Genomic DNA, 14,792 nt, shown 5'->3' on the forward strand with positions numbered 1-14,792 from the left:
AACAAAATAATTTATTCCAAAATATTGCTTTCAACTTTGTTCTATTGGTAAAACTTTTTTAATGGAAAGGTAATTTTTTCTTTTTTTTTTAACCAAAATTTTTCCTACTTTAATTTCTCCTTTTTCAGTTTGGAATCGGTAAGATTAATATGTTGACCAAAAAAAAAAGATTAATATATGCATCTTTTTTTCTAATAATGTATTTTTAAATTTAATGTAGTATTTTTAGATTGTTTTATTTAATTTATCTTTCCACCTTTGAATTTGTGGGATTCATATATTATCTTGATTATAATTTTTAATTATTTATATATTTATGTCAAACTAATTTTCTTCTAATTTCTCAACCTTGATTGGTTGGTCATAAACCTTTTTTTGCAAACTTAATTGTTACCATTCATTCAATCCTAAAGGGAGATAAGGAGTAGAAACTCATCAACCTAACGGTTAGATAAAATAGGCTAATCAAACACAAGCTTACAGCAAACACAGATAGATAGAATGGAAAAACATAAATTGTTGTTGATAGATCCATAGGAGTTCGGAGACTGTGACATCCTGATTTGCGGATAGGTTTAAAAGAATTGATTTTGCCACCTATGTTACCAAAGTGCACTTATCATTTCGATCAAGGGTCCTCAGAGAATTGCAGAGTTAATCGTGCTTGAGCTGGAGAAGTTTCAGGATAGGTGACCTTTCGAGAAGTGATTGTCAGAACTGTGCGAGTGGGGACAAAACACAGGGAAATATCATATTGTGATTTGTAGGGTCGGTAAACAAGTATTCAAAGCCTCCCGGACTTAACAGACCGACCGTCAGATATGGATGGGCTAGGAGTAGACGTGGGTCCACTAAGGAAGGTGGGCCCGTGGACATAGGCTCACTAAGCAAGGTGGCAGTCAGGGCGTTCCAAAGACAAAGGCTACATCATGGTGTGAAAAAAACTTCCACGAATATATTGGAAAATTTATACTATCAAAAAATTTTACGACGTTAAAAAAGGGTCTTTAGTTTCATTGGTTGTCGGAGCAAGCCATTTAAGATAACTTAAAAACGTGAGCATGTTTCTCCATACATGAGAAGGGCAGAGTCGAGGTTCTCTCTATGGTAGAGGAGGTTAGACGTAAGGTTATCTCTCCTAAGGTGGAGCCAAGGTTCTCTTCATGGTGGAGTAGGTTGGACGCAAAGTTTTCTCCATAGGAAGGAGGGCAGAGCCGAGGTTCTCTTCATGGTTGGTTATATACTATTGTGATGATAATCATTGATTAGTATATTATGTAATATATTTTTTATTCGAAATATTTTTTGATCCAATAATTTTAGTAATTAAAAACACTATGCAAAAGTGAAAGTAAAAAGACATATAATAGTTGGCTTAATGTGTTCATACTGACATTTTCTAGGTGGTGGTAAATAATATATTTGTAATATACCGTATATTTAGATGTAAAAAACACATTGTTAATCGTAACATACATAAAAAATTTGTAAATGGATTTAAATCTGTATATTATAGCAAACATAAAATTTATAAATAACGTACAACAAATTTTAATATATTTTTATAAAATTTAATTTAATTTACTAAACTTTAAACCAGCACAACGGTCTGGTCCTTATCTAATAAACTATAAATGGTGGCTTGAATAAACCCGAAGGGGTAAATCCGTAAAAGAATAAAAGCGTCTCTTTAGTTCATTTTAACACTCCCGCTCCGTTTCCCGACGTATTGAGGTCGGTCCATCTTCTCTCCGTCTCCCTTCCTAATCAGAAACCCTAAAGATCAGATCTTTCGAAATTGAAATTGGACTTTCTCATCACTTTCTCGGGGAAAAATAGTCTGTAAGTTGCTTAATCACTTCTTGTTATAGTCATTTTTGGATAATCATAATCATAATTAGTGCCTCTTTTCAGATCACTAGTTTATATAGCTAGAGAAAAGTTACCCTTTTGTTTCTATTTTGGCTTCTTTTGCAATTAGTGAGATTTCTGAAAGTTTCTTAATTAGTTTTCATTGTATTTTACCGGTTAGTGTTAACAGCTATTTGGTTTCCCGGTTACTGTAAAGCGTCTCTTAATCATCTACTTTGTATCTTTTTTTTTTTATAGGGAATTTGCTTTATGAATGAAGAGGTTATGATGGGTGATATTGATATTGATGGATCAATCCTTATTAGTACTGTCATTAAGGAGAATGAGAATTGTCATGAGGAAACTTTGCCCCTGCTGCATTCTCGTTTGGTTCTTGACCAAGCAGCGTTTAAAGATGAGTATGGACATTGGTTGTGGGAAGAGCAAAGTGTGGAATCTTGTGGTAAAAATAGTTTGTTGCATGAGAAGACTAGAGAGATTGCTGGTTTGCGCCGGGAACTAGAGTTGCTTACTAAGTTGCTTAGTACAAGTCATGAAAATGAGGACGTTGAGGCTTTGGATGGGAAACACTCTGGAAGCGTTGTTTCATCATCTACAAATGGTAGGCATGTAGGATCTGTCACGTTGACGCCTGAGAAGTTGGAGGATTTGAGGCAGTTATCGCGTGAACAATTGATCAAGCACTTTAAGACTGAGATGGTTCAGTTGAAAAGAGAGCATGATTATACGATTCAAGAGATGACTGATGAGTACTTTAGCATTAAGCGAAGGTGTTTGAACTTAGAGAAGTGTGGTTCATTTTCTTCTTTGAAGACAGACAAGGAGTTTGATGTGCTGCGAAAGAAGCTCCCGGATATCATTTTGAGGTTGGATAAGGTGTTATTGGAAGGTGTGTTTGAAGGAAAGAACGATACTGATATCAAGAGCCAATTGGATTCTCTGCTTCGAGAGAACTGCCAACTTAAAGGTTCACTTTTAGAGGCTGGCAAGAAGATATCAAAGCTTTCTCAGGTTGAGGAAAACCATCGAAATTTGATCAGTAAGCTTGAAGATTCACATGCTGAAGCTTCTGTCCATGAGTATTGCGCGGTAATATACGAAGAAGCTTTGAAGGAAGCTGATAAGAAACTTGGAGAATTGAAAATGAATGTATCAGAGAAAGAACAAGCTTTGAGATCAGAGGTGCTTGAGAAGGAAATATTACAAGAGGAGATTCATTTGTTGGAATGTCATGTTAAGGAGAAAGACAATTCACTTCAGATTCATGATAATGATCTGGCTACAGAGAGGGAGAAACTTGAGATAGCCTTTCAACAGATTAAGAGTCTGCAATATCAGATTGAGCAGCAAGCTATAGTGATTGAAGATATGGAGAAAGAAGTAAAAGCTGTTTCAGCTCGAGCTCTGGAGAAAACAGAAGGTTATGAGATGGAGATATTTGAGTTGGAACAGAAGCTTGAGTTAGCTGGAAACAATATGAAGATATCCGAACATGAGAAAGTGAAGTCCGAGCTAAAATTATCATCAATAGAGGCAGAGCAAAAGAGGCTTAAGAATCAGTTTGTATCGACGGTTCTGAGTCTTTCTAAGTGGAGCAAAGATTTTGACAATCTCGAGTGCATGGTAGAAGAGAAGACGATAAAGACTAGTTCTAGGTACACTCAACTTTTCAATCTCTGCTTGCTTATAATGTTTTCGTTAGACATAGACAATAAGCTATTTAAGCATCTGTTTCAGTAGGCATATGAGAATTTCTTTCACTTGTAGGTTAAAAGGTATGCAAAGCCAATTAAGTTATCTCTTAGATGAAGTTAATGAACTCAAGACAAGAGAATCAATTTTCAAGCAACTAATGGAGAAGAAGACTTGTGACCTCCAAAAGGCTGAGACTGAGGTTAGTCTTCACATTGCACAGATGTGTTTATCTTAGCCCATTTCATAATTACCTGAGTGGTGTTCAACGAGTATGATTTAGCTCTTGAATCGGATTTTACTAGTGAACCCAAGATTCTTTTTCTTTGTATTGTCCTTTGCATTTGTGTTGTTAACATTATTTGCCCATTTGGTAGCTTGATAATCCTTTTCCTCTGCTGCTTGAATCATAGGTTGATCTCCTTGGCAATGAAATCGAATCTCTCATGGACCTTCTTAAGAAAATTTATATAGCTCTTGATCATTATTCTCCAGTCCTGAAGCACTACCCTGGCGTAAGCAAATCCCTCCCTCTCTCCCTCCATAAATTCTCATAATTTTATCATACGAAGTTTGCAGTGTAAGGTATGCTTTCATCAATCTTTTCATCCTCTCATACATTGCAGATTATCGAGATCTTGAAGCTTGTCCGGAGAGAATTAAGAGGGGAATCGAAGAGACTATCAGTCTTCTGACCAAGTTTCATATGATCAAACCAATTCCTCTCACAAGTTTCATTATACTTATGTTGTACATATCCAAATCCTCTGTCAATGTATTTCTTTTCCTTGTTGAGTAGGTATGTTTAGAAAACAAAGACAGATCATCAATAACTAGAATTAGAATTTGACAACAAGATTCTTATGCACTTGTACATATGTACCATAACCACAGTAAGGAAAAAAAAATATACTACTATGGCATGTCTGAAGATTTAAGAAACATCGATTGCAAATAATAATGCTTTACGTGACCAACTGGTTATATTGTTAACTTGTTAAGAAGTTCATGGCCAACAACGCTGCTCCAACAGCTGGCTCTACCTGAAGATACATATCAGTATACACTCAATCAGTTTATTGGAAGAGAGAGACAAAGATAATGAATGAGAGGTAGAATGTTGCACCTTTGGTATGATAGTTTGAGCCCCGGGAAAGGATCGGTTAATGCGCTTTGAGACTTCTTTTCCAATGTCCCATTTCCGTTTAGCGTTTAGAACTCCCCCCACCATTACAACCGGGAAAGAAGCTGTCCCATCTGCAACAAGTCTGGTACTATAAGGAACCAAGTGGCAAAAAAAACAGAATAAAAAGAAGCGTCAGTTGGATATGTAATACCACCTTCGCCACATAAACCAAGTCTTTGTACAACAGCTTTCACACTTAGAGCTAAATCCTCAGCTGCATCAACCAAGATCTTATCTGAAATTTCATCACCAGCTTCTGCACAAAATACTACTTGAGGAACAAGAGCAGCGATACGTGCCCAAGATGGATCAGCGTAAGTCCACCTACATCCAGAAACATCACACTAGCATTTTCATGTGGTCTTGGGGGTTTTCTTCTTACCAGATACTAAAAAGAAAGGGAGTTTTATCTCCTGATTACGGAAGATCTTTGAATGCAGTGATAGGTACCAAGAAATTATAGAAAGGTACACATTATTGAGACCGACTCATCATTAGTTCTGAAAAAGAAGATACCCGATGAGTTCGTCGGGAGAGGTAAGTCCAAGTGCTTTTAAGATGGTACTTGTAAGCAGCGTTTGTGGGCCACGACCATCATGAGCTCTAATCACCGCCGTTAAGGCCTGTGCAGCAATTCCATAGCCACTGTAAATAAGCACATCATCATTCACACAATCATCGGTAAAGACTATCCATATATTATTAGTGTATCTCCAGAAAAACATGTGATGAAAAAGTCTCGTTAATCGTAAAACTGAGATTGATAACATAGAAAGAGAAATAACCTTCCCCAATCGCCTAAGATTGGTCCACCACCAGATGCCCTAGCCTCCTTGCCATCTTCATCAAAGCCATAGGCTATACATCCTGTACCAGCGATTAGAACACAGCCATGGAGCTTTCCCATGGTTCCACTAGCTAACGCCACTATAGCATCATTCTGAACATATACTTTGACATGACTAGGGAACATGTCCCTGCAAAAGATTATGATAAGAGGGTATATCAAGATGATTTACAACTGAAACTCCCATAGAGTGATTAACACTAGACATGACTACTTCCACACCTTATCCAACTTTCTATCTTTTCTTGGTCTGAGGGATGATTTACACCTGAAACACCTAAGCATACACCACGAACATCTGATTTATCAGAACCCGATCGTACAAGTGCCTCAGAAATCACTTGCTCTAGTGAATCCCTTGCTGCAGTTTCTGCATACACGATGCACATTGAAAGGTGACTTTAATAGTGGTAGAAGAAATATCCAAGTGGTGCCACAGCTATATCCAAATATTTGCTGCAAGCAAAACCAATACCGCACACACAAAACAGATTAATTCCACACAACTAGATGCAAAAACACATCACAATGCTAATATTTAGCTACGAACAAATCCAGTTTCAATCCCAGAATCAAACAAGGCACCAAAACCACATTGCAGGAGAACGTAGTTAATTCATATCACACACACACACACTCATGAATCATGATCATCGTCAACAAAGCCAAACATTCATTCAATCATTGCTGAAGAAGTCACAATCAACCGAAGATATCTTATTGCCCAGAGCTAAAACGATCGCAATTCAACAAACTCCAACACGAAAAGCTGAATTCAGAATTGAGAGGAGAGAAGATGAGAGGGAACCTCCAACGCTGTTGCGGTTGGTACAGCCCGCGACGGCACGACCGAGGATCGGAAAAGGCTCCGGTAAACGATCTCCTCCGAACGTGAAATACGGGACGCAAACGCAAACGGTTGAGGTGGCGCCACCATCAAGGCCTAAAATGACGCCATCACCGAAGCCGTTCTCGTCCGTAGCTTCTCCTCCATCCCGAAGGTTTCCATTTCTATGTGGATTCCTCATTCGCAGATAACACCAACCCAGATGAGATCAAGGAAAATGGAGAAATGGGTCTTCGATTGTTGAAACAAGTCAGTGAGCCTTTCGATCGGCGATCAAGTTTTTGGGAATCGGGGGATACCTCAATTTTTACAATTTTCGTGGAAAGATATATCTATCTTTGAGCCTAATTGACTTTTTCAGGAAATATATTTTTCAAAAGGGGTTTATGATCAATCAACGACGACACAGAGAGAGAGGATAAACAATTATAGCAAAATCTCTATTACACGTTTTTTCTTTTTCTAGGTGAAATATTTGAGAGGAGTACATTGTTGATACACTTATCCACACACTACTATAGATGGACATCGTGTTTGTATATACATTCTTTGGTTCAACTTTAAAAAGAAACAAGTTTGAAGGACTGGGACATGAGAAGAGAAAACAAAGCTTCTGCTTTAAGTTTTGACAAAAGGAAAACCTCCGGTAAATGGGCAAAGTTTGCTTTCACAACTAATGTCGTCAGATGATCTAGCTCAAGAACACGTTACAGATTATATGTTTGCATGTGCTAGGATATCTCCTCACCAGATCAAAATCAACTCAACTTTCTCTTTCAATGCCCTGAGACATGGATGACAAAAACATTAAAACCGCTTAAAAACCATATCATGAAACCTCCTAGTTATGTGACGTCGCAAGTCCTTACAGCAAGTGACTTATACATCTTTCCATTCATTCCGGTTAGCATTCCCACTAGCTTAGCTTTTTTCTAAGAATTTGAGTCACTTAAAGTAAACATTGTTCTCTAGGGTAGATCATCTCCTCCTAGAACATGCAATGTGCAAATGCAACTAATATACTCATATCTGTCAATCCTAATATCCAAAATGTATATAACAAGTTAGACTGGCAGCAAAATAATCCAACCTTTTGTTTTCAGGACACATTCAATTCAAACAAATACGAACAAAATGCAAAATTCAAACTCCACAAGGTGTGACTTTATCAAGATCATCATTAGAAAAAATAAGCAAGTCAAACCTTTAACATCGGGACAATACAAGAGGTTAACGACATGGTATTTACAATGAAATGGATGCCATACCTTGGCCCTAGTTGTCCATTGTGTTGCGTTTTGATAGCGCTGCTGGAAGTTCATAAGTGGGATATCATATCTTGTAGGAGCTCAAAATGCTCGGTTTAGAGGGGTGTTGGCACCATGCAGCCTTACATTTCTCAAAAGAACCTAAACGCTTTGCTCTTCCTCTACTAGGGAGGACTGATCATCTGACTCCTCATCTTGTCATTCATTGTGTGGTAAATCCTTTTCTAAGGTTCCATTTTTAAGTCACACGTAAACTAAAATTTATAAAAAAGAAAGACAGTTTTGTGTCCTTGTTAGAAGTAGAATTTATATTAGTAGAAAAAAATCTGTTGAAGAAATTTTGTAGGAACAGATATTGAATGATAAGTGTCAATGATCAAATCCTCTATTTCCTAATGCAAAAAGATAGTTCACTTAAAGCAATGGTTCCTATTTCTCAACTACACTGCATTGCAACTAAAATAAGCTGTTATGGCTTTCATTCTGCCTCCAACAAAGTTTTCTTCTATCTGAAATCAAAACATATGAAAATTTTCAAGAAAAGCGTTTGAAATAAAATTAGCTCTCCTAGTGTTCATTTAAATAAGTACCTCAAGAGTTAGAGGAGGAGACGAGAGCCAAGCGAGTTCTTCCACTTGGGCTAAATCAACATTCCTCGGTAGAAACATTATAATGTTAGGTGCAATGGACAGGGCAATCTTAAACAATGTGTACCTACACAAAAACAAAACTTCACTACAAGATCGATCCAACCGGTGTATATCCATGTCCCATAAGTATACTGAACACAATCATCAAATAGGTAAAAGAGTCAGTAAACGTAATGTACCCATCTCTCGGTTGGAGCATATCCATCTTGTAACTCTCAACTTCTTTATACATTGGTCCTCCCCATGGTGGTGAAAGAAACACTACATCTCCCTATGTGAATGTAGTAGTTTAGCATAACAACAAAGGGTAAAAAAAGATTGCAGATAAAAGTGATAAAGAGAAGAAGAAGGAGAAGAAGATTACTTTAAGAGATGGAGCTAAGTGGAAGAAATCACCAATGAGAAAATCAACACGATTAGCAACTCCATAAACCAATGCATTGTTCATTGCCAATTCAACTTTCACCGGATCAATGTCGATAGCAACAACAGAAGAACATCTATACAATAAAAGACTGCTTTAGAAAGAAAACATCTCACAGCCATTAAAATCATACTTCTCATGATTTTGAGAGAAACAAAAGAGCTTACAGTTTGGCAAATTGAATAGTGTTACCACCAACGCCTGAGAAGCAATCAATGACGACTTGGCCCCGACATCTCTCAGCCTGTTTGATAGCAATCTCTTCGGGGGTAACAGAGTACCATCCTTCCTCGTCCATCTCGATACCTAGGTCATATCTTGAGAAGAGATCGTAACGTTGAAACCAGTACTTGCTGATCTTAGCACTCGTACCGTTTTCTTTCTTTATCGATAGTTTTTTCCCTGCAGTAAAGTTGCAGAAGAAGAATTAGGGATTTTTATTACAATTGTCAAAATTTGGAGAAAAGGTCGCACATAGATTCTTCAGGGGAGCGCTGTATTCACCTTTTTTCAAGCGCGATCGTTTCTTGGCCTTCATGGAATGGAGCTCTGTGTTGTGTCGTGTGACTGACTCGTCCTCCTGAGTCAAAGAGTCCACTCTCGTGTGTTCTCCAATTCAACGCCTCCGATGGTCCGACGAGTGTGGTTCTTCGATTGTTTTGTACCGGAAATCAAAACATTCGGTTTCGTTATTATTTAATTACACTCCATTCTCGACCGGTTTGTAGAAAACCGGACTGAAATATCAAATAAACCTTTCCGTTAGGAATATCGTCGAACAACTTGTGCTACTGCTCCTTCTTCAACCCAACTGTATTTGTACGTATCCCCTATATATTAATAGAGGAACTTTTTGGCCAAAAAGTTGAGGTGTCAGCATTACAGAACTCAGAATACTCTTTCCTTTATTTGTTATCCCCTATATATTAATAGATGAACTTTTTGACAAAAAAACTGAGGTGTCAGCATTACAGAGCTCATGACACTTTTTCATTTATTTGTTATCAGCTTTTAAAATTGTTTACAATTATTTACCATTGTATTTTTCCAAAAATACAATTAATACCCAAAATTAAATTTTATATTATCTTTCTAACTTAATTATATCCTTTAATTATATTTTCATAAAATCTTTAAAATAAATTTAAAGAACTCTTTGTTCATATGATATAATAATATAAGATTGATATTATAATAACTCTATTAGGTTAAATTTTAATTATTATACAATTTTTTATAGATATATACTACACAATCGAATTTTAAATATTTCAATTACCCATAAATATAATAGATTTTGTAAATCTCCTATATATTAATAGAGGAACATTTTGGCGAAAAGCTGAGGTGTCAACATTACAGAGTTCATAACACTCTTTTTTTTATTTGCCATCAGCTTTTAAAAATATTTACATTTATTTACCATTGTATTTTTGAAAAAATACAATTAACACCCAAAATTAAATTTTTATATTATCTTTCTAACTTAATTATATCCTTTAATTATATTTAGTTTTAGTCTGAATAGTAAATTAAGTGCAGACTAATCTACTTTTAGTCTTCTATGGAGCATACTGTACAACCATTCAAAGCCTTAATCTATCGGTGTGGATAGAATTGAATTGTAAGGTTGTTTTTGAAGATTTTGTGTGTGTGTAGTGATTTATCGATGGGGATATAATTGAATTGTAAGGTTTTTGTTGATTTTTGTGTGTGAAGTGATTCATCGGTGGGGATAGAACTGAATTGTAAGGTTTTTTTTATGATTTGTGTGTGTGTAGTTTTACTTCAAAGCCCTTTTTCCTTTAGAACTTTATACATACACATTGACGGGTGTCGCCGCAAAACCTCTACTTTTGCTCCAGCAAAACCCTAATCAGCTTCTCCGTCTCCAAAAAAAATTCAGAACCAAGAAACAGTTCTCTGAGGTACGGTCTTTGTTTTAGAGTAGGAATCTTTCTTAAATCAGGATTTCTTACTTTTGTGTTGTTTGTTTTCATCAGCTCTTAACTTTATTTATCTCCATAGGGATTTGAACGACGATGTATCTTCAGTGCTATATCAACGAGAAGGGTGAGAAGGTTTACACCACTAAGGTACCTTCACTTTATTATACTCATCTCTTCTCTTTTGTATGCTTAATTTGTGTTTTGTATTTTGTTCTTGTCAAGAATTTCAGGATTCGAAAACAAATCTCTATTTTGTTAGGGGTTAGAAAAGTTTAGGTATACACTAGCAACTTTTATTTTGTCTGTATAACAAGAAGCAGATATTGACCATATAGATCTTTGTTGCTGGCTTTTAGATTCTGGGAAAAAAAAAACAAGGAGAAGCTGAATCACAGAGATCGGAGAAAACTGAATCAGAGGTACCAATGGAGAAGATCAATAGTGTTAACGAGTCAGAGAATATTGATAGAGATGAAGTAGAACTAACGTTTCTACAGCGGCCGGTGTTTACAAGGAGCAAATCGGAGCCGACGAGTATTGGGCGAGAAGAATGTGGTGTTGCTTCCAAATAAAGAAGAGGGTAAAGTTTAGTTCTCTCTCTCACGTGATTGACTTTTTAGTCAATTTCACTAATTAAAAATAATGGTCTTTAACCGACATTGTTACTTTTTTAGGATTAAATTGACTGTGCTTAGAAGATATAGAGGAAAACAAATTGTAATTGTATAGTAAGATTTGTAATCCAACCACACATATAACGTAATGTTTATGTATATTTTGGCATTAAAAACAAAAAAAATTGACAAACAACCAAATTTTTACTTCCCTTCTTCATCCTATTACCATCAAACAATATAACAGTTAAAATTTAGAAAAACAATCTTACAAAAAAAAAAACAAATCTATCCCAACCAAGAAATAGGAAACACACTTAGTCTACATCCACACTACATCATAAATTGCAATCCAAGTTGGTACAACAAAAGAGAAAGCTGAAGCTGGAAACGGAGGATGAATGGATGAAGAAAGAAGAAAGAAATAAAGAAACAGAGCAAAGCCAATACCGTCACAAAGAAAAAAAAAAGGAATAAGAAGTAAATAATTATAGAACAAAACCCAAAAAAATAAAAAACATAATAAGCAAAAACTCAAATACTAAAAAAACAAATAGGCTCATTAAATGGAAAAAAAAATGTTTTCGATAATTGTCTAACACATGGCACATTTAAACCAAATGGTAAATTAGACAAAATACTATTATATATAATTGTACAGTAAAACAAAATTAACGTAAATACCACTTTCATTGGAACATATAATTTAAAATATATTTTTTAACCTCCAATTTATAATTTCAAACCGGGGTTTCACAATAAATGCCAACTAAACACATGTGCTAAGGGTGCAAAAACACTAAATTCAAAAAAATAATGTTAATTATAATAATTTTATAGAATAGTATATATATAGATTTTTAATTAATGATATAACTCTGAGTAATTAAAACTGATTAGCGTCTAATCCCTAGTTTGTGGAATAAGAGATGATGATGTTAGTACACGTTAGTCATTATGCTAAGATGCGCTTTGGGCTTTTTAGATTGGATTCGGCCTGTTAAAGGCCCATTTTGTAAAACACATGTTACTGTTTTTATACCTTTTATCTTCCCGATCAAGCCAGTTCGGAGCAAATCAAATCTATAAGAAAAGAATCGTCGCCGGTGAAGAGGAAAAAGATAGAGAGAGAGACAGAAAGCTCAAGCCATGGATCCGCAGCTAACGGAAGTTTCACAGCATTTTGAGAGATTCAAGGCGGCGTTTGCGAGGAAGGATTACGATACCTGTAGTGATCTGTTGTCTCAGCTTAAGGTATACATCTCTCTCTCTTCTTTGAACCCTAGTTTGTTTCGATTTCTCTTCTTTGCATATATATCTGGTTTATTGAATGAATTTTGGGGAAAATGATGGGGTTTGTCTCGAATCTATGATAGCTTTGATGTATTGAATTGAAAAATTTAGGTTATTAGTGAGATCTTTTAGAAGAAGAGCGTAAGTGCTGATTTCTACTTTAAGGGATTGTTATGTTCTTCTGGTTCTTCTGACCAAATTTGCTAGTCTTCCTCCATTGTTCGAGAGTTCACCAAATTTACTACTCTTATTGCAAGTAAGTTTCTGATTTCATTATTGGGTTTAGACTACTTGTTTCTTGCCAAGAGTTTATAGTTTACTTTGGTTTATACCTCTAAACTCTAAAGTATCACAAGACTTGAGGATTGTATCAGGCTTTACTATTCTTTAGTTCGTCTGTCTATCCCAATATCTCTATGGACGACGTTAGCTTTTAGATTGCTGTTTACTGGGTTTACATTATTCTTATGGATTATAAAAGTTTAACAATTGGTGAATTTTAGGGGCCATTTATGAGCATGCTGTTGTTCTGAGCGTAAAAACCGAGGATCAAGATGCCTTTGAGAGAGATTTCTTCCAGTTGAAACCTTACTATGTGGATGCCAGGTGAAGAAATAAGCAACTTTCTCTGAACACTATCCTTTTCCATTTGGATGCAATGTTTTTTTTTTTTTTTTTTTTGACATATCTTCTTTTCCTCTGCACCAGGAACCGTCTTCCCCCATCCGCACAGGAGAATCTTATCCTGGGTCTGAACCTTCTGAGGCTGCTTGTACAAAATAGAATTGCTGAATTCCTCCACACCGAACTCGAGTTACTTTCATCAGCTACACTGGATAATCCTTGCATCAAGCATGCAGTTGAGCTTGAGCAGTCTTTCATGGAAGGTGCCTATAACCGTGTTTTGAGTGCTAGACAGACCGCGCCTGATGCAACTTACGTCTATTTCATGGATCTCTTGGCAAAGACCATAAGGTAACATCAATGCTTCCATCCTTCTCTAGTTTAGTTCAGTCTAATGTCTTCTCGCTTGTTATCTCACCTTTTTCTTTTGTGATGACTGAATTATCAGAGATGAAATAGCTGGATGCAGTGAGAAAGCTTATGATTATGTCTCTATCAGTGACGCTCGGCAGATGTTGCTGTTCTCTTCTGATCAAGATCTCTTGAACTATGTCAACGAGGTAAAAGAAAAAAAAAAAAACATTTTGTGTAACCACTTGGAACCTTTTTAAATTTCATGAACCCTTGACGCGATTTAGGTTTTATCATATCTTATAGGAGAGCACCCCGAGTGGGAAGTGAAGGACGGGTCTGTTGTCTTCCAGAAAGCCAAAGAAACTGCACCTTGCAAAGAGATTCCGTCTCTGCAACTCATCAACCAGACTCTTAAGCTACGCAAGAGAGCTGGAGCATATCGTGTAAGATCCGCTTTTTCTCAGTGTTCGTCTCTTAGTCTTCAATTATGTTCCTGGAAATCTCCAGGTCATAAAACTTTGTTATCATGTAATGACTGATATGGAGCGACTAAGTATGTCTCAAAGAAGTGATTTTGTTACGATATCAATCTGTTCTTTCATAGTTTTCCAAAGCCTCTTACGTCATATTATATTGTTTATGATGGAGTTACTAGTTCAGTTTGGTTATTTGGCTCGGGTTTTGGAGATTCTCATAAGGTAGTGTAGCCGATGGCTTGCTTTGATTAACCATCTAGTCCAAATATGGAAGAAGGAAAAAGTCATTTAGAGCGTGTAGGACACAATTTGTCCATAGCCAAAACACTTGTCAACTTGGCAGACAACTTGAAACAAGTGGGGATATACGTTGCAACAAATTCTTATGTTTGGGGATTAACGATTGATTAACACAGCTAATTAACAAATTAGTAATCTAATGATATCATTAGAAGAAAGAATACTTGCACTATTTAGATGTCCCCACTAGGAAAAAACACGTTACTGTTAATAAGTATACAAATATGAATTTTAACCAAAAGGGATGAAGTAATGATCCATGGGTAAGTAGTTGAAAGTGGCTGAGTGGTTTCTAGCTTTTTTATTCATCTCCGAAAGTTAATAATAATAATGGGAATTAAAGAACAGGAGTCGTTGATATTCTACTCACCCACAACAAGCAGCACTTTTTAGACG

At 36.1% G+C, this 14,792-nt stretch overlaps 4 protein-coding genes and 1 long non-coding RNA gene across 10 annotated transcripts; 3 read left to right on the plus strand and 2 right to left on the minus strand.

The window, feature by feature from the left end:
• The first annotated feature begins 1,658 nt into the window (after positions 1-1,658).
• On the plus strand, positions 1,659-4,417 carry LOC104757425 (WPP domain-associated protein-like). The gene is made up of 5 exons (XM_010480168.3): positions 1,659-1,842; positions 2,110-3,527; positions 3,640-3,766; positions 3,978-4,079; positions 4,191-4,417. Exons 2-5 carry the CDS (start codon positions 2,122-2,124, stop codon positions 4,257-4,259), a joined length of 1,704 nt encoding a protein of 567 aa, XP_010478470.1. The 5' UTR covers positions 1,659-1,842; positions 2,110-2,121; the 3' UTR covers positions 4,260-4,417.
• Positions 4,369-6,917, minus strand: LOC104757427 (uncharacterized). 3 transcript variants are annotated; one of them, XR_015587095.1, is made up of 7 exons: positions 6,406-6,825; positions 5,820-5,967; positions 5,536-5,727; positions 5,267-5,373; positions 4,905-5,074; positions 4,691-4,821; positions 4,369-4,607 (listed from the first exon to the last, which is right to left on the minus strand). XR_015587095.1 is itself a non-coding variant. In XM_010480171.3 (7 exons), the coding sequence occupies exons 1-7, from the start codon at positions 6,623-6,625 to the stop codon at positions 4,554-4,556; spliced, it is 1,044 nt and encodes a 347-aa protein (XP_010478473.1). In that variant the 5' UTR covers positions 6,626-6,917; the 3' UTR covers positions 4,369-4,553. The 3 variants fall into 3 exon arrangements, 2 of the variants coding, with proteins under 2 accessions (XP_010478473.1, XP_010478474.1); XM_010480171.3 differs by having other exon boundaries at positions 5,267-5,395; positions 6,406-6,917; XM_010480172.3 differs by having other exon boundaries at positions 5,267-5,395; positions 5,820-6,053; positions 6,406-6,836.
• Positions 6,859-9,653, minus strand: LOC104757426 (uncharacterized). 4 transcript variants are annotated; one of them, XM_087495902.1, is made up of 8 exons: positions 9,542-9,653; positions 9,291-9,434; positions 8,954-9,188; positions 8,727-8,862; positions 8,542-8,633; positions 8,303-8,426; positions 7,713-8,221; positions 6,859-7,228 (listed from the first exon to the last, which is right to left on the minus strand). In XM_087495902.1, exons 2-7 carry the CDS (start codon positions 9,322-9,324, stop codon positions 8,153-8,155), a joined length of 690 nt encoding a protein of 229 aa, XP_087352028.1. In that variant the 5' UTR covers positions 9,325-9,434; positions 9,542-9,653; the 3' UTR covers positions 6,859-7,228; positions 7,713-8,152. The 4 variants fall into 4 exon arrangements, with proteins under 4 accessions (XP_087352028.1, XP_087352030.1, XP_010478471.1 ...); XM_087495904.1 differs by lacking the exon at positions 9,542-9,653 and having other exon boundaries at positions 7,713-7,966; positions 9,291-9,525; XM_010480169.3 differs by lacking the exon at positions 9,542-9,653 and having other exon boundaries at positions 9,291-9,469.
• Positions 9,654-10,326: 673 nt separating this feature from the next.
• LOC104757430 (uncharacterized) lies at positions 10,327-11,508 on the plus strand. The gene is made up of 3 exons (XR_762426.3): positions 10,327-10,714; positions 10,815-10,882; positions 11,092-11,508. It is a non-coding gene; the product is annotated as an uncharacterized LOC104757430 (long non-coding RNA).
• A 905-nt stretch (positions 11,509-12,413) lies between these two features.
• On the plus strand, positions 12,414-14,246 carry LOC104757429 (26S proteasome non-ATPase regulatory subunit 8 homolog A-like). The gene is made up of 6 exons (XM_010480173.3): positions 12,414-12,603; positions 12,850-12,898; positions 13,146-13,248; positions 13,351-13,617; positions 13,715-13,826; positions 13,924-14,246. The coding sequence occupies exons 1-6, from the start codon at positions 12,499-12,501 to the stop codon at positions 13,945-13,947; spliced, it is 660 nt and encodes a 219-aa protein (XP_010478475.2). The 5' UTR covers positions 12,414-12,498; the 3' UTR covers positions 13,948-14,246.
• Positions 14,247-14,792: the final 546 nt, after the last annotated feature.

Source organism: Camelina sativa, chromosome 17 (assembly GCF_030686135.1).
Source record: "Camelina sativa cultivar CO46 ecotype springtype chromosome 17, ASM3068613v1".
Lineage (NCBI taxonomy): Eukaryota > Viridiplantae > Streptophyta > Magnoliopsida > Brassicales > Brassicaceae > Camelina > Camelina sativa.

Excerpts from the sequence above, each read along its gene's own strand:
- LOC104757425 (XM_010480168.3), top strand. The coding sequence starts at position 2,122 with ATGAATGAAGAGGTTATGATGGGTGATATTGATATTGATGGATCAATC. Across the intron at positions 3,767-3,977 it reads TCCAAAAGGCTGAGACTGAG|GTTGATCTCCTTGGCAATGA; the intron begins GTTAGTCTTCAC and ends CTTGAATCATAG. Across the intron at positions 4,080-4,190 it reads TCCTGAAGCACTACCCTGGC|ATTATCGAGATCTTGAAGCT; the intron begins GTAAGCAAATCC and ends CATACATTGCAG.
- LOC104757427 (XM_010480171.3), bottom strand. The coding sequence starts at position 6,625 with ATGAGGAATCCACATAGAAATGGAAACCTTCGGGATGGAGGAGAAGCT. Across the intron at positions 4,822-4,904 it reads ACTTGGTTTATGTGGCGAAG|ATGGGACAGCTTCTTTCCCG; the intron begins GTGGTATTACAT and ends GACTTGTTGCAG. Across the intron at positions 4,608-4,690 it reads CTCAAACTATCATACCAAAG|GTAGAGCCAGCTGTTGGAGC; the intron begins GTGCAACATTCT and ends ATGTATCTTCAG.
- LOC104757426 (XM_087495902.1), bottom strand. The coding sequence starts at position 9,324 with ATGAAGGCCAAGAAACGATCGCGCTTGAAAAAAG. Across the intron at positions 8,863-8,953 it reads ACTATTCAATTTGCCAAACT|ATGTTCTTCTGTTGTTGCTA; the intron begins GTAAGCTCTTTT and ends TTTATTGTATAG. Across the intron at positions 8,634-8,726 it reads ACTTAGCTCCATCTCTTAAA|GGAGATGTAGTGTTTCTTTC; the intron begins GTAATCTTCTTC and ends ACATTCACATAG.
- LOC104757429 (XM_010480173.3), top strand. The coding sequence starts at position 12,499 with ATGGATCCGCAGCTAACGGAAGTTTCACAGCATTTTGAGAGATTCAAG. Across the intron at positions 12,899-13,145 it reads ATTTACTACTCTTATTGCAA|GGGCCATTTATGAGCATGCT; the intron begins GTAAGTTTCTGA and ends GGTGAATTTTAG. Across the intron at positions 13,618-13,714 it reads CTCTTGGCAAAGACCATAAG|AGATGAAATAGCTGGATGCA; the intron begins GTAACATCAATG and ends CTGAATTATCAG.